The sequence below is a fragment of the Neoarius graeffei genome, chromosome 11, assembly GCF_027579695.1.
Source record: "Neoarius graeffei isolate fNeoGra1 chromosome 11, fNeoGra1.pri, whole genome shotgun sequence".
Taxonomy (NCBI): domain Eukaryota; kingdom Metazoa; phylum Chordata; class Actinopteri; order Siluriformes; family Ariidae; genus Neoarius; species Neoarius graeffei.
Window position 1 is genome coordinate 79,485,295 of NC_083579.1, and position 20,715 is coordinate 79,506,009.

Consider the following 20,715-nt stretch of genomic DNA (forward strand, 5'->3'; position numbering starts at 1 on the left):
GAGCCATGCTGGGCAGAGCAGAATCACCATGGCAATGTGATCTGTTGAGGTTAAAAGGATACAGGTCATTTCATCCAATAGTTAAGACATTTCATCCAAAGCCTTTTTCATATGCACTATCAATTATTTTATATTTCAGGTATTTGTTTGTTTGAAAAAAGGAGGAATTCTCAGTGGAATTTGACCGACACAAACACATTTTTGCAGCGTGTAGTTTAACCAGCTGCCATTTGCAAAATGCAAGTTGTGAAATCTAATGGCGAGTAAAGATCGCCCCAGACTCGCCTTTCTCACCGAGCGTGTTCAAAACGATGGGTTCCCACCTAGTATTCATGCAAAATCCAAGAAATATGCGACAACAACTCCTTCCTCGCGCGTGTTGGGGGCCGCCATTGCAAAATGAAAACGCAACCGGAAATGATGGGAATCGGCGAGTGACAACTTGTGACGCATTCGGCTGGGGACGCTTGTGGGGAGAGATTGTTTTTATTAGACCAAATTACATAGAAAATCTGTACTCACACTTGCCAGATATCCTTTTTTGGGGCCCCAACTATTATGTGGATGTCAGTCCTGCGCGCTTTGGCGCACGCACCTGAAGGACTCTCAGACGCGCTCCGGACTGCGTGTGCGCCAAGCGGACTCCCGCACGCGCACTATTAATGAGGCTCACCTGCACATGATCAAGAGTCATCAGCGTGCCTGTATAAAGAGTGAGAAAACACATGTTCAGTGCGAAGTATCACATCGGCGCACATTATCAAGCCTTATTCTGCTGTGGTGTAGATTCCCTGGCTTCCCGATCCTGGTTCCTGTTCTTAGTTTCTGTTTTTTTTCTTGATCTTGTCGCACATATTGTCGCCACATATAAAATAACTGATAGTGCGTATGAAAAAGGCTTTGGACAAAATGTCTTAACTATTGGCTGAAATGGTCATTGGTTGAAGTGTCCTGATCCCGGCTGGCTGTAAACACTGATAGCAAAGTTTATGGGAATTGACGCCACAGGGAATGATGTACTCAGCTTATGCGATGTGGAATCCAGTAGTACCTCACTGTTTTGAAAATCGGGCATACGGTTCAAAAGTTACACACAAATTCACTTCCAGCTTTGACCCCTTGGTTGCGTTAGAGCACTCAAGGTTCAAACATGAAACTTGGTTAAATGAATAATGTGAGTGTGCCAAACTTCAAAACTTTTTACCATATGGTTCAGTGGGCTGCCATAGACATCCTCGTCAGAAGGAGGAGATGATGATGAATAATTTAATAACAAAAGGTAGGAATACAGAGGGTGCCTCGGCAGCTTTACTGCTTGGCCTCTGAAGAAATGATCTATGAAACATTTTGAAACAATATGGGAGATACACATAAACAAAAAGGAATGATTAAATAATATTTCATAATTTTGATAGAATTCTTTGATTGGTTTGTTTGTACGTAGGTATTTCAGTTTCTGTCTGTAGCATCAGCAAAGCACAGACAAGTTGCAAACGACCCTGCTGACAAACCTTGCAGGATCTTTCAGGATCCATGAGGATTGTCAAAGACTAGCCAAAGATCCTTAAAGGATCTTAGAAAGATCTTCAAAGATCTTCATATGCAAAATAATTTGTAAAGATCCTCAAGGGCTTGACAAAGATCTTTTAAGGATCTTTCACAGATCCTCATAATGATCCCCACAAGGATCCTTTAAGATCCTCAGGGATTCAGCAAGGATCTTTCAAAGATATTACGAGGATCCTTAGAAGGATCCTGTTAAGATCTTTGCTGGGATCCTTGAGGATTTGATCAGGATCTTTGTCAAGATCTTCACAAGATCTTTGCAAAGTTCCTCCAAGATCCTCAAAGATTTAACAAGGATCCCTCAAAGATCTTAAAAGGATCCTTTTCAGGTTGATGAGGATATTGTTATGTTGCCATATGTTTGCTTTTTCCTGAATGTTCAACATAACTTTGTGTTCATGATATGTTGTGTTATGATGGCATCAGTAAAGAATTGTTTTATTTGGAATTTAATGTGGTTTTTGTTTTTTAAGGTTCTTGTAGGTCTTGTCAAGAATTCTAAAGATCCTAGAAGACCTTGAAAAGAACCTTGAAAGATTTTCACCGGGGTAGTGTACACTGTACGGCATGCGTTACACTGGAGTGTGTGTGTGTGTGTTCACAGGTATGGGCTGTTTTTGGGGTGCAGAGAGACGCCTCTGGAATGTTCCTGGTGTGTTCTCTACTCAGGTGGGTTACGCAGGTGGATTCACCCCCAACCCCACCTACAAAGAGGTGTGTACAGGTAAGACAGGACAAGATAACCCCACCACTTAACGCGCATGCACAATCTCTCTCTCACACACAGCGTGCACACACACACACACACATATACGGTATATATATATATATATATATATATATATATATATATATATATATATATATATATATGTGTGCAGGCTGAGAAATCAGAGTGTGAATCATGTGAGTTGCTTATTCATGGCATTTCTCTCTCTCTCTCTCTCTCTCTCTCTCTCTCTTTGTCACCCTTTCTGTCTTTGTCCTTGTCTCTCTCCTGTCATCCTAGCAGTTTTCTGCAGTGAACCCCCCCATCTCTTCTTTCCCCCCTTCCACCCCATGACCTAGTTGCAGGCAGATACAGTGTGTGTGTGTGTGTGTGTGTGTGTGTGTGTGTGTGTGTGTGAGAGAGACTGTGATGTTTGCTGTCTTTTTTTGCAGTGTGTCATCACATCCTCCACAGATTATACACATTAGGTTGAAAAATGTTTCCTGTGAAGATGTAAAATGTGAGAAAGTCACATGTGACCTGGTCTATAGGTCTGACTGGTCAAGCAGAGGTGGTGCGAGTGGTTTACTTTCCTAAAGACGTGAGCCTGGAGAAACTGCTGAAAGTGTTCTGGGAGAGCCATGACCCCACTCAGGGTAACAAACACACACATGTGCACTCACCTGAACATGTCCCCTGGATAGAGCATGTGTGTGCAAAACAGTCTCATGAGAGGGGCGTGTGCTTTGGGAAGGGTCTCAGGAGGTAGAAGCAGACGAGAGATTGTGTTAATGTGTCCGAGTTTGGAGATATGAAATACACTACGGGTATGCGTTATCATGGGTATTCATGCCCACTGGGTGCATTTAGCATCTTCCATCTGCAGTGAAAGAAGCCATATGACTGTGTGTGTGTGTGTGTGTGTGTGCGCACGCACACATCTTGCAGCTGAGACCCAATAAGTGATGAAGAGTGATGAGTGAAGCAGCCCTTGAAAACTGCCACTTTCAAACAAAAACGCTCTGTATCACAAAAGTCATAAAATCAAATCTGCGTTTTTTGGTTCTCTGTCTACAGCATCCAAACTATACTCACACTCACTCACACACTTTTCCAGTTTCATGATATTCGCTCCTGCTCGCCCCATGTTTAGCTCCTCTGTCCATAAGGCCGATGAGCTGTTACCATGGCGTTGTGTCCATCATCTGTCCGTCGTCCACAATTCAGTTAAATCGCATCTGCTCCGTCGGTTCTCCACGGATTTCCATTCTGATTGTTTTGTTTGAAAGAACTCATCACTCCACACAAAACTTGGTCGTTGTTTTGTCAGTTTTTTGCTAACGAGTTACTAATTAGGCCAAATTAATGAATTTTCCAGGCTTCTGACTAGAATTGTATCTCCTCTCTCAGTTCTGGTCGATGTTTTGGGTCGATCTTCGCTTGAAGAACAAAACTTGGTTGTTTGTTTGTTGATTTTCCTGTTGTAAACAATTTGTTTACAACTTTGTTTATTTCCAGTTAAATCATGTCTCCTCCCTCCTTCAATTCTCACTGGATTTCAGTTCTGATTGTTTCATTTGAAAGAACTCGGCCTTCTGTACAACACTCGGTCATTGTATTGTCAATTTTTTGTGAACAAATTAGTCATTAGGTCACTTAACACATTTTCTTCTGACTAGAATTGTATCTCTTCTCTCATTTATCATCCGAATTCAGTTCTGATGGATGTTTTGGGTCGATCTTTTCCTTCGGGGAACAAAAGTTAGTCCTTTGTTGATGTTCCTGTTGTAAACAGTTTGTCCTCTGTCTCTCACATCATCACATTTCAGTTCTGTTTGATGTTTTGGTCGTCAGGGTTGTTTTGATGGCAGGACAAATGAGCTCCTACGTCCTTGATGTTCTGGTTAATTTTTAACGAGGCACACCTGTTAATTGAAAAGTATTCCAGGTGACTCCCTCATGAAGCTGGTTAAGAGAATGCCAATAGTGTGCAAAGCGTCATCAAGGGAAACACTGGATGCTTTGAAGAATCTAAAATATGAAACATTTAGGTTTTTTAAACACTTTTTTCTTTTGTTTACCACATAATTCCATATATGTTCCAGATGTTATTTCATAGTTTTGATGTTTTCAGTTTTGTTCTACAATGTAGAAAATATACAGAAAAACCTATGAATGAATAGGGTTGTAAAAACTTTTGACTGGTACTGTATATGATCTAAAATTTAGGTTGGTAAACAGATGAGAGTCAAAAGCATGAGAATGGAAGAATGAGGCATGGAACCAATGATGGATACACAACGGAGACTTGAGAGTCATGGGGCACAGAAGGATGAGGACCTAAATAAGAAAACTAATCAAAGTGAAATTGTAAAAAGGTGTCCGTGATGGGAGTAACGAAGCCATGTAGAAGGTTGCTGAGGAATGGAGTCCAAGGTGGCCGTTTTGTGAGGCAGCAAAATTGTCTACGAATATGTGCTAAGGTTTTTTTGGTGTACAAACACACACACACACACACACAAAAAAACTAACTGCTAGAATTTTTTTCCCCGCAGTGTTAACACCTCTGGGTTCAGTGAAACTTTAAGACAAGTCAAGTTTATTTGTATAGCACTTTTAACAATAAACATTGTCGTAAAGCAGCTTTACAGAATTTGAACGACTTAAAATATGAGCTAATTTTATCCCTAATCTATCCCCAACGAGCAAGCCTGTGGCGACGGTGGCAAGGAAAAACTCCCTCAGACGACATGAGGAAGAAACCTCGAGAGGAACCAGACTCAAAAGGGAACCCATCCTCATCTGGGCAACAACAGACAGCATAACTATAACATTAACAGTCCTAACAAAGTCAGCTTCGTTGATGCTATAAACCCCCCACCGACGGAAACCCGAGTGCAAAACCATTCACGACAACCGCAGTCCCAAAGTCAGCAAGTCAACTGCAGTCCCCAGCCACAAAAGCGCCACTGTAAGAGTCCAGAGCGTCCTCCAGGCGCGACCCCCAACTGTCCACATGGGGCCGCCCTCCACAGGAGCGATGCGACGAGACTCCAACCAGACACAGGGCACCAGGATGGATCAGGCAGGTCCGAGGAGCAGAAGAGGTTCAGCATCTCGATCCCAGGACCGACATGTAACTCAGAGGGACAGATTTGGGGGGGGGAGAAGAGAGAGAAAACACAGGTTGTTAGGTATGCCCAGTGTCACCTGAATAAGTAGGAACAGTATCCATATTGCACTGAGTACAAGCAGGGACTCCGGCAACTAACTATGACAGCATAACTAAAAGGGGAGAGCCAGAAGGTAACACAGGCATGAGGGAGCCCCGGGACATAAAGCAGCAGCCACTACACCGTCAACAAACTCGAGTGAGCAAGCGAGTGGGGACTGACAGCATCCATACATCCCAGTTTACCAAAACACTCTGTCTGAGGATCCTCCAGATCTACACCTTTACCTCATAAACACCATTAACACAGGGCTTAACTAAACAGATACGTTTTCAGCCGAGACTTAAACACTGAGACTGTGTCTGATTCCCGAACACTACTTGGAAGGTTGTTCTATAACTGTGGGGCTTTGTAAGAAAAGGCTCCGCCCCCTGATGTAGCCTTCACTATACGAGGTACCAGCAGATAGCCTGCACCTTTTGATCTAAGTAGGCGTGGCTGGTCGTAGAGGACCAGAAGTTCACTCAGGTACTGTGGTGCGAGACCATTCAGTGCTTTAAAGGTCAATAATAGTACTTTATAATCAATACGAAATTTACTTTAGTCAAATATGGGTGAATTTCCCCTGCAGGAACCTTCTGTGAGGCTCCTCGGCTGTAATTCCAGGAAACATCATCTTACTCAAAGTCAATGATCATTCAAACACAAGGTTAATAGACTCCTATCAACCTTTTAAAGACCAACCCTTATCTTACAAGTGATTACCAAAGCTTATTTTACACCAAAGACTTTTTGGTGTGTCAAAAAAAAAAAAAAGGTCACAGGAGCACATTTTATTTATACACTTCTCGTGGAATACCAAGCTGTTCACAGCAGCAGCAAGAAAAGGCTTGAAGTGTGAAATTGCAAGTGCAACTGGTTTAAAAACTACATTCTTGTTAATATCATATTCCCACAGCAAAGCAGAAGCAATATGAAGTAACGAATTCAATCTTAACCTCCTCGGTCAAGTAATGAAATGTCTTGTGTGGTGTTTTTCATGGTCACGGTGCAATGGAAACACAAACTGGGATCTGTGTAGGTCTCAATCAGGAAAGTTCTGGATGTTCCAGACCCTCAGGGCAAGCCTTCTAACTCTCTCACACTTTATTTCACTCCTCCTTCTCTGTGTTAATCTCGCTCTGCTGTCTCATCTCTCAAACTTCTCTGCTGTCGAGAGGTGATAAAAGCACCCCAGTTATTTACTCAAGTCCAAGTTCAGTTAATCCTGTAATTAAAGCTTCTGGTAAAAGTTCAAAGTAAAGTATGAAAGTAAATGTCCAAAAAACAGTTCACAAAAGAGGACATCTGCCTAATATATTACACTGATTTTAGTTTCTTTCACCAAGTAACCAAGGAACATGAGAGAACAACTAAAGCTGAGGCTAACTAGAAAGAGCTTTATTCCTAATCTCGCAGGTATTGGCGAATATTAACAATAGGCAGATCAGGTGAAAACTCAATCTAAATTGCTTGAAGCTGGTGTCATTGAATTCAGAATTGAATGCAGAACAACATACTTTTTACAGAATTAAAATATGTTTATCCGTTCTTGAGATGTTACAAATCAAAGATTGAAAAAACGGCTTCATTTTTAGAAAACTGCCGTGATATTCTGTATGAGGATCACATGGTCCAAAATGGGCCTTATTAACCAACGAGATCAAATGTTTTTTCTTTATAGCTTTATTTTTCAAGATATTTATATGGAAATATAGATGGTCGTATACTAAATACAAAGTTAAAAAATTAGTAAAAAAACACTTATGCAAATTAGTATTTCATTAGTATGAATTATGCTAATTAGGGAAACCGTTAAATCGGTACACTCAATAAAAAAGTAATAAAAGATTATTTCTAATCCCCTCTTTGTGCACTGTAGGCCTTTGTATTTCTCAGTAGGGCCGACTAGTGTTTATATAAAATAATATAAATGATTATTTTGATTAATATTCACAGCTTTCAAGGCGAACCTCGAAAAAAACTGTCTGATTTTCATGTTGTTTTTCATGTTTTATGGTTCTATTTATTTTATTATTTTATTATTTATTGATGGTATTGAGTACCGAGTTGGAGTAGCAGCATAATTTCGTTGTACTTGACGTATAATGACAATAAAGGCATTGAATTGAATTGAATTGATCCACATCCAATAAACAATTCACATTAACTCCACTGAAATTGACACTTGCATTTCTGACTTTTTTTTTTAAATCTCATTCCGACCACTAAGATCTCAATATTTTTCATCAAAACAACTCCAGTTATATTCTAAAATAGTTATTTATTTACATGAATCAGTTTTATTTAAAAAAAATAAGTAGGTAAAGCTCTGAAAACTCACTTCAGAGTCTCCCGTGAATCAGAACATCAAAACTAGCAGAGGGAAAATGTTGCTGAGTCCTTCATCAGAAACAGTGAGAGCGAGAGAACATCCTTATAAAAGTGATCTGAGTGATATTGACGAGTAATCCAGTGGGAAACCGATCAGGAGGGAGAGAGCCTGACTGCTTTCCCATGACTCAAAAAGAAAATCACCGGCAGTTTCCCAACGTCCCGCGAGCAGAGTTTTTACTCTGTTGTACCGACTTCAACCTGCCGTTACTCCCAAAGCACTGAACAGATCTTAACAGATACATTTCCTTGGAAAGCAGAGCTTATATGATTTTTGATGAGAGTATTCACAATAGAAAATGTTCAAGAGTTAAGCAACGACAGATTTGGAAACTTTGATGAACGTCTGCATGGACAATTTTCACACTGTGGCCAGCGAGCGTCTGATACGTCTATTAATAGCTGGCTGTCACAATACACACTGCTGTGACAAATACACAGTAAGCAGAGAGATTACACTGATTTCTGTTCGGTCCCCTTCTTGCTGTCACATCTCTTAAAGTTTAGATATATTAGGAAGGAATTTAGATTTGTCTCGTCTCGTCTCGTCTCGTCTTCTTCCGCTTATCCAGGACCGGGTCGCGGAGGCAGCAGTCTAAGCATGGAAGCCCAAACTTCCCTTTCCCCAGACACCTCGGCCAGCTCCTCGGGAAGAACACCGAGGCGTTCCCAGGCCAGCCGAGAGACATAGTCCCTCCAGCGTGTCCTGGGTCTTCCCCGGGGCCTCCTCCCGGGGGGACATGCCTGGAACACCTCCCCAGGGAGGCGTCCAGGAGGCATCCGAAAAAGATGCCCGAGCCACCTCAGCTGGTTCCTCTCGATGTGGAGGAGCAGCGGCTCTACTCCGAGCTCCTCCCGAGTGACTGTGCTTCTCACCCTATCTCTAAGGGAGCGCCCAGCCACCCTGCGAAGGAAACTCATTTCAGCCGCTTGTATCCGCGATCTTGTTCTTTCTGTCATTACCCAAAGCTCATGACCATAGGTGAGAGTCGGAACGTAGATCGACCGGTAAATTGAGAGCTTCGCCTTTTGGCTCAGCTCCTTCTTCACCACGACGGACCGGTAAAGCGACCGCATCACTGCGGAGGCTGCACCGATCCGCCTGTCGATCTCACGCTCCATCCTTCCCTCACTCGTGAACAAGATCCCGAGATACTTAAACTCCTCCACTTGAGGCAGGACTTCTCCACCAACCTGGAGAGGGCAAGCCACCCTTTTCCGGTCGAGAACCATGGCCTCGGACTTGGAGGTGCTGATTCTCATCCCAGCCGCTTCACACTCGACTGCAAACCGCCCCAGTGCATGCTGAAGGTCCTGGTTTGAAGAAGCCAACAGGACAACATCATCCGCAAAAAGCAGAGATGAAATCCTGTGGTTCCCAAACAGGATTCCTTCCGGCCCCTGGCTGCGCCTAGAAATTCTGTCCATAAAAATTATGAACAGAACCGGTGACAAAGGGCAGCCCTGCCGGAGTCCAACATGCACTGGGAACAGGTCTGACTTACTGCCGGCAATGCGAATTTAGATTTGATTAAAAAAAAAAAAGAGCCTTATTTTACAAGTTACTGAAACTTTAGTGAGTAGAAAGAAAGTGGAGTGTTTATGCAGTAAGTAAAATATTCAGTGGAAGAAAAATTCAAGTGAAGTACAGACACTTAAAAAACAGACTCGAGTGCAGTAACTGGGGAGTTATCCTGCCAGCTTGTTACGTCCCACCTCTGTGCTTTGGAAAAAGAAATTTTATTTTTGATGGTCACAGATGGGAAAAAAAAAAAACCTCAAGCATACAAATGTTTGGAATCAGGCTGCAGAGTCAAAACTCTTTCCAGTAAACCCCTTACGCTTCCCAGAGTCGTAAATATTAGTGTCAGCTCACGGTTACAAGCTTATTAGTCTCGAGAGATCCGTCCGTTTTGTATTTCCACTGCAGTTATTATCTACAGTAGTATTCCATGGTAATCACTTGCCAAGGCTCACGTATTTTAATTTCATTGTGCACTGAAATAGACCTACATTCATTAGTGTTATAGGACTCGAGACTGGTTTCAGGAACACTTTTTGAAGGTCTCGGGTCTCGTCACGGAATCGATCGCATTTTTACTCGGCCTTTTCTCCGTCTCGGACATGGAGACTCGGAATTTTATTTCAAAACCGGTCAAGACTCCATCTGTGGGGATTTCACTAAATTGCCTGTGCATTGTCTGATTTATTTGTTAACATCGTTACTGTGATTGGATGTAAAAATTTCTTGCTTCAAATGCGACCAATAGCATGACTCCTTGTGAATTCGCAATTTTCATTACTGTTAATGGCTGTCGCCCCTCCCCCACCCCTTCTCTCTCTCTCTCTCTCTCTCTCTCTCTCTCTCTCTCTCTCTCATTCACACACACACACTGATCTGGTGCTGGTCTTGGCTCGGTCTCGCCCTGCCTCAACCCGTCAGAGTCTAAAGGGGTGTTCACACGGCACATATTTGCATCGATGCTGCACCGATGTATTTTGTTGCGATATATCTTACACCGGTGTAAATTTTGTGGAGCGTTCACACATCACAACCCTGCTTACTAGAGAGAAGCGTGTTAGCACTGGTGCAGCCCCACTTGCGTTCACACGGCAGTTTTTGCGACCGTGCTATACGATTAGCCTAGTAAACTAGACCCACCCGCCTAGCGGCCAAAAATATTTTTGCCTAGCGAATGGGTCTAGCCTCGCACCGTATAAACAAAACAGACCGGGCATCAAATCGTGCCCGCCAATCACAACGCAAGGTTTTTGTTTGGATTCTTTGGGCGGGCTTTTGCAGGAGTGACGACAAAGCTGCGCGACGCTGGAGAAAGCACAACAGGAAAGATGGCTACGGCTAGTGAACAGCGCGCGTTTGACTCCGCTTTGGAATCAGTTTTAGAAGAATTAGACTTGGAGTTTTGGTTGAAACATGAGCAGGAAGAGGCTCTCCGCTCATTCCTTTTCAAGAAGGACGTTTTCGCTGTTTTGCCGACCGGCTATGGCAAAAGTCTGATCTACCAGCTGGCTCCGCTCGTAGCCAAAAGGATGGGGCTAGTTTGTGCAGTATGAAGAATTAATAAACAGCTTTGAAACATTACTTTTTGATTGTTTCTTATTTTCCCGTTATTTTAAATTTAAGGGAAATTATTTCACCAAACACCACAAAATAAAAACTCTCAAAAACAGTTTAAGCAAACCCTTGAAAAACACTTGAAAAAAAATGAGTGTATGTTAAGTATGTGGTACAGACTCCAAACTTGTGGTCATTATCTCCAAACTTCTTAATATCTAGAACCTGTTTATTAATTAATACGCATTTTGAAAAATTATTTATTTCAAGGCCTCCCCCACTGCTTTCTGTCGCTCTGACTATGTCACAGTCACTGTTGCGCTGATTGATCAGAGCGTTGGCCTATACGCACAGAGACAGTTTGAAAGACAGCGGGTTGTTCCTCCCACACCCTTCGGAAATGTCTACGAGCGAGACCAGACTAAATATTCACATTTAGTCTGGCTTGCCAGGCTACTATACGATAGTAATAATGTGGAAATGAAATATGCGCATGCGTGGAAATGTACTTCCTTTTCCCGGTTGTCATGGCATCACCAAGCGCTGGGAAAACAACGTGGATGAAGACACCAGTGTTGCCAGATACTGCTGATGTTTTCCAGCCCAAAACATGTTCAAATCCGCCAAAATGCACTTAAAACCGCCCAATCTGGCAACACTGGAAGACACGCAGTTCTGTTATTGATATTCGCCATTTTGGAAGCGCAAAATACCAGGATGCAAATTATGCAATGCCCGTCAACTCTCCTCGCGCGTAGCGAGTCTACCCCTGTAGCGTTCAGACGTCCCATTTTATATCGGTGCTGCCCCGCAAACTAGCATTTACTCCGGAGTAAATTTCTTAAACCACCTCCCGAGCAGGGTTAGATTTGCACCGGTTTAAGCAGCTTTCAAGGGCTACACCGGTATAACTTTGTACCGTGTGAACGCTCTACCGGGGCAGCCCCGGTGCTACACCGGAGTAAAAGTTGCCGTGTGAACACCCCTTTAGTCTTGTCTCAGTCTTGATACACTCTGGTCTTGGTCTTGACTTGGTCTCAGTGTAGGTTGTCTTGACTAAAACACTTACATGAATATCAAATCATACCCTGGCACCTATTTGGATCAGTAAACATTGAGTTTCATGTAAACATTAATTTTCTATAAACAATCCAAGATGGCGGCACAGCAGTAGCACACAGTGGCCACTCCAGATCCAAAATGGTGCCCACATCACATGTTTCTACCACACGCTGCATCAGTAGCATTGTGGATGATCCCCACGCAGCCATCACACAAACCCTTCACTCTCCTGCCATCTGGCAAAAGGTACCAAAGTACTCAGGGCCCTAACGGCCAGACTTCTCCCCAAGCCTTCCGACTCCTCAATACCCAGAGACTGGACTGATGCCACTTATGTAGTCCTGTGTAGTTCTGCGTAGTCTCATATAGTCCTGCGTCGTTTTATGTCGCACCATGGTTCTGGAGGAACAGCGTTTCGTTTCGTTGCGTACTATAGCGGCTGCATATGCATGAAATGACAATAAAGCCACTTGACTTGACATTACTCTCATAGGCCCAGCTAAATTAAATTCCTTGCTCACAAACATCTAGATAAACAACTAACATGATGATTAATGATTAATTCATGGCTATAAATAAGATCACTTAAGAGGACTCTGAACAGAGATCTCTGCTCTGAACTTAATGCAGGCAAATAAATATTTCTCTGTCTAGACGTCTTTATCATAGACTTTTTTTTAAACAAGTCACGTCGTCAAGTTCTCTCATCAGACCAGGAAGGGTAAATGGAATAAAAAGTCTTGAAAATTCCTTTCTTTATGATCTTATGATCTTCCTTCAGCTAAATAATTTACATAATGCATGTAATTGGATATACAGAGGATCTGCTACAGAAGCCTCAACGGTTCGTGTTTTAGAAACTCCAATTACTGAACTACGGACAGTTTATTTTGCTCGATGTGGTCCGCAAAAATAATACTTTGCTTGGTTGGTATCTGGACTCAGAGTCTTAGTCTTGTCTTGGTCTTGATACACTCTGGTCTTGGTCTTGACTTGGTCTTGGTTGTAGTCAAGACAACCTACACCCTTATATAATAATAAGAAGAAGAAGAAGAAGAGGAAGTTAAATTTATATAGCGCCTTTCAAGAAACCCAAGGACACTTTACAATAGTAGACAAAGAAAGGAAAAAAATATATATATAATAAGGAAAAATAAATAAATAAAAAGTAAAAAGTCCACCAAGTAGGGGTCAAGATGTAATTCCCGTGGTGTAGCAGCCACAGTCCCACCAAAAGGCGCACAAAAACAAGTCCCATATCTCCAGCACCGCCGCCGCGACGCCGTCAGCAACATCGCTCGAACACCACACCATGGATCCACAAAGCGAGCAGAGAAGCTCCGCCATGCAAAGCGCTGGTGTGTCCCAAACCGCCTGCACAGCCGCCGCAACACCACCGAGCAACATCGCTCGGAACATCACGCCAAGCGTTAAAGCGCAGAGCACTGGACAACCATGATGAAAATGAGCAACGAGCTCACTGCAGTCCATAGCTGGGAGCGCAGGCATCACCCACGGCGAACCAAGGCCTGGAGGGAACCGACGCCCAAAACTAGGTCCGGAGCTACACCACAACCGGTGGAGAAAACACTCAAACAAACATCAAACTACACAAACACACAGAAAAAAAAATAGAAAAAGAAATAAAATAAAACAAAAAAGCTCAGGTGAGAAGCGGCAGCCAGAACGCGCACGACGTACTCTCAACCGGAAACGGAAACAAAAAAGGGTTCTAAAGTGCCCTATCACCCTATCATACCCTAGCACCTATTTGAATCGGTAAACATTGAGTTTCATGTAAACATTACTTTGAGCATCGGTGTAGATGATAAAAACGGCAAAACAACACAGATGACGTTTCTCAACACAGTTTTGTTTGAAAGAGGACCAGCAAGCGAGCGCTATGTAGACCCTCCACAATGGGCTGCCCGTTATCCGATTGGTGAGATTAACTTCATGAAAAGTGTAAGCTTTATTACAGAGCAGAGGGACCAAAACGGCAACAGAGGCAATGACGATCAGCCTTTGAACCTTTTGAAGCTTACACGTGTTACACCCAGCGTAAGCAGTTCAGCACAGAGTGGCTGCAGATATTTCCCTGGTGAGACCTCAGCGAAGATATAATGTAGGTTCTGTAAGGGCATTAAAACATGCCAGGCAGGTCTGCACTCAAATTTTAAACATGAAACAGTACTATAGTGTACCATCGACTCGAGTTGCATGCACTTGGTGCTCTTTGATTAGATAAAGCCACCCACACTTATCAATTATTCATTATTCCGGCATATCCTAGAGGGAAAAATAAAGCCTGCAGAAAGTTGCTTGGAGTTATGCTCCAGGAGTTCTGTTTCTGCACCGTTTGAAAATCACGAGCGTGCAGAAAATTCTGTCTAGTCAGGCTTCTGAGATGTGACTCGTTAAAAGAGATGTAGTTCCTGGCTCTGAAGGTCATTCAGGTCATTAAATATCTGCTAATATTGATTTAGGTTGAAGATGTTTCACTGGTAATCGGAGCGCCTTCATTAGAACCGACCAAGAGCCTCATGTGCGCTGTTTTGCGATTGGCCGATTGTAGTGCAGGGATGTGGAAACGTCTCTGTAGGCTGTTTCGCCATGCATGCGTAACTCGGGTTTCGTCCGTCTGCATACACTCATTGCACCGTGTGTGTGTGTGTTTGGCTTTTTTTTAAACATGTGATGCATTAGTCACTACATTGCATTTAACCTGCTTTGAAATGGAAAAGGCTCACGGGTGTGTGTGTGTGTGTGTGTGTGTGTGTTTCTTCTCATTGCCTTACAAGACCTGAGTATTCAGTCGCTGTCTCCCAGTTCAAAGGGTTCTGCTCTCAGCGGCGTGACTGGCAAAGCATCCAATCACGGCTCGGATAGCAACATTGCCAGCCAATCATACTCTCCCAGCACAGTCTCCTTCGTAACCCCAATCTCATACCCAGCAACACTTGCTCTGGCAGTGCCTCTAGGCCATGCATGACACACACACACACACACACACACACACACACACACACACACACACACACAGACACCTGCCATATGTTTAGGACATGCATGGATTCTCATGTCATAGACTATGGATATGTGACAAATAGTACAGGAAACGAAAAGACTTGTGGGCGGAGAGAGAGAGAGAGAGAGAAAGGGAAGGTGTAGCATTTTTGTTGCCCGTAGCAAAATATGGATAAGTGCAAAGCTGCACACACAAGCAACACACCCTCGCATGACTGTTTCAGCAGATTATTACTTATCTACTTAGAAGGGAACTACCCCCAGCCCCCCGCCCCCTCCCCGCTCCCACTGGACCCCAAAAGTCTGGCACTTGGTCAGACGAAGATAAGAACATCTTATCTTTCTCCTCTCTTCTTGTCTCTCCCCCTCTCCTCCCCTTTTTTCTTTGCTCTCCTCGTTACCCCTCCCCAGTCTGCCACAGCAGTTCTGTCGTTCCAGGATCGTCCGATCCCCGAGGCGGCCTGCTCATCCCTGCGTTCCCCTTTTATCACTTAGTCACTCTGTGCATCTCTTCCCTCCCCCTCTCCATCATTCTTTCAGCCTCTGTTGGAAAAAAGGCACAGTGAAAGCACAGTATCTTTCCCCAATACTTAGCTTTCTTTGCGTCTCTTCTTTTTAGGTCATGCAGTATTTACAGAGAGACTTGCATGAGAGAGAGAGAGAGAGAGAGAGACAGTGTTTGGGTTGTGGAGAAGAAAATGGAGTGCATGGTGTGCGTATCTACCTCGGAGTCGAACTGCTTACCCAAAGACAGCTTTATTTGTTAAAAAGGAAGCATCGCTCATTTCAAACTGCTGATCTGGAGTCAGATTTGTTCTTAAGAGCTTTAATATGAAAGCATTATAACAACTGGTCTGGAAACAGTCACATTCAATCCATGCATGTTATTACAGCTGTGTAACTGCTGGTCTGGGGTCAGTTGCATTTGACGACACTTTAATCCCTAAGCCTCTTGGCTCTTGAAGATAATCGGAAAAGTAACAAGGAATGCAAGTCTGTACCGTACATATCGTAGATTATTTAAAAGGTTAAATATAACGTTAACCTGAAATCATAACGCGGTTTTCTCTGTAACGTGGCACACTGTTTCAGTGCGAAACACATCAGCGTACTCACTCGACAATAATTGAGGTGGGACAAAGGGAGAAGATTTATTGGTTAATATTATTTTCCACAGCTGCACATACACAACGAGGTGTTTAGATATGAATAAAAACAATTGCATTAATTTTCATAAAAGAACAAGAATTTTTTTTTTTAAAGGAAAAAAAAGAAGTTTGTCCTTCACATCAGTGCACCTGCTGACTTCAGTACTGATTGTGACACTAAAAGTCGCCTGAATACTCCATAGGACACAAGCTGCACTTGATCATTAGTAGGTCACGTGATCATTACACGTCTGTCGGCTTTTATCTTTTACCCAGGAGCTCAGTGACCTTCCTAAATCCCCCAGAAGCATCGCTTCTCTAACATATCTATTTAGACTCGTTGGCCACTTTATTAGGAACACCCACACATCCACCTGCGCTTCTGTAATCAGCCGATCTCTCGACAGCAGCACGACGCGTCAAATCACACAGATACAAACCACGAGCTTCAGTTAATGTTCACAATGTTCAAACGTCAGAATGGAAAAAATTGTGATCTCTCAGTAAAGTGTGACTTTCTTTCTCTGTGGTATGGGTGATGGTTTGAGTTCGATGAGTATTTTTGGTTTGAGTATTTCAGAAACTGCTGATCTCCTGGGGTTTTCACACACAGTCTGTAGAGTTTACACAGATTGGTGCGAAAAACAAAAAACGCAGTGAGTGAGTGAGCGAACGAGCGACCGTTTTCTGGGTGGAAACAAACGCCTTGTTGATAGAGCTCGGAGGAAAATGGACCGATTCATGGTTCGAGATTTTTTTTTTGCCAGGAAGGATATAGTAACTCACTCATATAATCACTCTTTACAACCGTGGTGAGCAGAAAAGGATCTCAGCATGCAACATTGGGTTCCGCTCCTGCAGCCAAGAACAGGGATCTTAGAAACAAGAACAAGTTCCTGTTAAAGTGGATGTTAAGTGTAAACATCTATATTTTTTTTCTCTTTTGACAATACTGTACTTGCTTTCGTTCCTCACAACAATCTTTTTTTTTTTTCCCCCCCAGAGGATATAACAGGATCATACCAGCGTGACTGATTTGGATGGGATTTAAAATCCAAGAAAGATTAAAACATCCAGAATTACTTGCATTGCTCCACGTCGCCACGTAAAACTAGTCCCATCCAAACACAACTTTAGTCTTCATCAAACTGTAAATATTATTAAAGCCTCCTGATCTGGCGTCAGCTTTGTTTAATACAGCGTTAATATCACATTAATAATAACTATGGACCAGCCGCGTTCGGTACTGTGTGTGGTTTCAGATATCCGCGCTTTCTAACTGCCGTCCTGCAATCTGTTTCCCAGTTCTATGCTTTCAGTGACCCTAAAATCACCGAGATCTGATTAGGTGTTAGTATTTTCTCTTGTTTATATACGAAATCCCGAATAAAGACTTCCCGCAGTGAGATATTGCTTTTGCAGTAGGCCTTTTAAAATATGAAAACTAACATGTAGCATGATTAATTAGTCCTTTTTTTCTTAATCATAACAGTACCGTGGCTTATCAAAACACCCACAAAACTAATTAAAATGTGGTATTTTAGGAGCTCATTTGCATGTTAGAGACCTCTGCAATACGAGTACAAATATAGAAAGCTAATCTTGATTCTAAGTCCTAGATTGAAAAAAAAAAATTGTATACATTATATGGACTGCAGTAAGTTTATTTTGGGTCAAAATATAATCTTTAATCATGTCGTATTAAGTGTTCGGCAGTCTGTTATTAATGTATCGTATGTAATGTGCAGTCTAAGCAGAACCTCAGTGTCGTATCATGCACATATTTATATTTTGCAGGTATAATTTGTGGCTTAATGGTGTTTTTCTGAATCTCGCTCATTTTTCTGTGGAAGTCGTTTTTCATTTCAGTTCAGTGAGTTCAGTTACAGCGTATTGTCTATCAGCGCAACCCCCCGTCGAGTGAGACAACAAAAAAGGGACGCCCTGTTTCTAAAATAAGAACCCCCCACCTTCATTTTGGCGGGGTGCAGCTTGCAGTCGGCACGTGCCTCATGAGGGGTGACCCTCGACCTTTGTCCCTCCCCCTACAGCAGGGCTGAAAAAGGCGGAGTCATTACGGCGCGTCAATCACTCAAGCTCGGAGAGGCAGTCGGAGCTAATTTATGGAGATTGGATATGGTGTGTGTGTGTGTGTGTGTGTGTGTGTGTGTGTGTGTGTGTGTTTAAGTGGCAAAGTAATGCATTCAATCAAAGAACAAGACAAAGAGAGTAGGAGGAAGTGATGGAGTATTAGAGCAACTGTTTCAGCCAAAGATGGAGGAAGTCCGAGAGAATGAGGGTGGAGCAGGAAGGAAGGGTGGTGTGGGTGGTGCGGTCACTGAATCAGCATCTATTACTACATTATAGAAACTCTAATGTCCGATAGCGACGGTTACTTCTGTATTTCTCACACTGAAGGTCATGAGGTCAGTAGAGAGATGGATAGAATTTATAACTAATGTAATTATAGATCATGGATTACTATGTATACACTAGTGCATCTCAAAAAATTAGCATACCATGAAAAAGTTCCTTTTTCTCATAATTTAATTCAAAAAGGTAAACTTTCATATATTCTATATTCATTACATGTGAAGTGAAATATTTAAAGCCTTTTTCATTTTAATTTTGATGATTATGGCTTATAGCTCATGAAAATCAGAAATCCAGTATCTCAAATTATTAGAATATTCCCTAAGATCAATCAAAAAAAGGATTTACAATACAGAAATGTCCAACTTCTGAAAAGTATATTCATTTATACACTCAATACTTGGTTGGGGCTCCTTTACCATGAATTACTGTATCAATGCGGTGTGGCATGGAGGTGATCAGTCTGTGGCACTGCTGAGGTGTTATTGAAGCCCAGGTTGCTTTGATAATGGCCTTCAGCGTATCTGTATTTTTGGGTCGGGTGTTTCTCATCTTCCTCTTGACAATACCCCGTAGATTCTCTATGGGGTTCAGGTCAGGCAAGTTGGCTGGCCAATCAAACACAGTAATATCAGGGTCAGCAAACCATTTGGTCATAGTTTTGGCACTGTGGGTAGGTGCTAAGTCCTGCTGGAAAAGGAAATCAGCATCTCCAAAAAGCTCGTCAGCAGATGGAAGCATGAAGTGCTCTAAAATCTCCTGGTAGATGGCTGTGTTGACTTTGGACTTGGTAAAATACAGTGGACCAACACCAGCAGATGACATGGCACCCCAAATCATCACAGCCTGTGGAAACTTCACACTGGGCTTCAAACACCTTGGATTCTGTGCCTCTCCACTCTTCCTCCAGACTCTAGAACCGTGATTTCCAAATTAAATGCAAAATGTACTTTCATCTGAAAAGAGGACTTTGGACCACTGAGCAACAGTCCATTTCTTTCTCTCCTGAGCCCAGATAAGACACTTCTGACATTGTCTCTGGCTCAGGAGTAGCTTGATATTAGGAATGCGAAAGTCGTATCCCCTTTCTTGAAGATGTCTGTTCGTGATGGGTCTTGATACACTGACACCAGCCTCAGTCCACTCCTTGTGAAGCTCTCCCAAGTTCTTGAATCAACTTTTCTTGACAATCCTCTCAAGACTGCGGCCATCCCTGTTGCTTGTGCACCTTTTCCAGCCACCCTTTTCAGCAGTGACCTTTTGTGGCTTACCCCTCCTTGTGGAGGGCATCAGTGATCATCTTCTGGACAACAGTCAAGTCAGCAGTCTTCCCCATGATTGTGGTTGTGTGTACTGAACTAGACTGAGAGATACACTGTGTTCATACTGTTTTACTCAAACTTGAGATGAAATATTCTAATATTTTGAGATGGTTTTTTTTATGTTTTTGTACTGTATGCCATACTGATTAAAATTAAAATAGAAAAATGCTTGAAACATTTTAGTTTATGTGTAATGAGTCTATAATATATAACATTTTCACTTTCTTAAATAACTGATGGAAAATATTGAACTCTTTCCACAATATTCAAATTTTTTGAGATGCACTAGTATGTTTATACACTGGAAAATAATGAACAGTTATTCCACGAAATCGAGTCATACATGAGCTGATAGCACTATAATCCATGTACGATGAGATTGAGTGGAATAACTGTTTTATTCTATCCACATTCACTGGATTTTGAGAAACGGAGCATTTTTATTTTTTGCAAATTCTCAGGCAATTACTAAAACCCGGGACGGAACGGGATGTCACCAGTTTTAGCAACAACCGCGAGGAGGTCACTGCCTGAGCGATATGTCCCATCCCGGGTTTTACCAACAACCCTCGGCTCACTCCGGGAGAACTGGTGCAACTTAACTCACTTTCCTTTTAAAAAAATAAAACAAAATAAATACTTTCCTTTTTTTGTTTTCTTTTTCTTTAAATGTTGGTGCTGCACCCTCTTTCAGTACGGGTTTATAGCCAACACTCCTCAACAGATCAGAGGTCTCGTACGAGTCTTCAGTAAAATGTGCAGAGCAGAGGAGAGACCACTTCGTAGGCGCCCAATGTGCCCGTGAACTTCTCACAAAACGCGTCCA

The 20,715-nt window shown here is 42.5% G+C and overlaps 1 protein-coding gene across 3 annotated transcripts in view; it reads left to right on the top strand.

The window, feature by feature from the left end:
- msrab (methionine sulfoxide reductase Ab) overlaps nt 1–20,715 on the top strand; it is an 85,760-nt gene that overhangs the window by 30,035 nt on the left and 35,010 nt on the right. For all 3 annotated transcript variants that reach the window (XR_009655666.1, XM_060934755.1, XM_060934754.1), the window contains exons 3-4: nt 2,171–2,290; nt 2,827–2,931. Coding sequence is in view for 2 of the 3 variants with exons in the window: in XM_060934755.1 (XP_060790738.1) it covers nt 2,171–2,290; nt 2,827–2,931 (225 nt within the window). In the remaining variant the exon portion in view is untranslated. The remainder of the gene's footprint in view (nt 1–2,170; nt 2,291–2,826; nt 2,932–20,715) is intronic.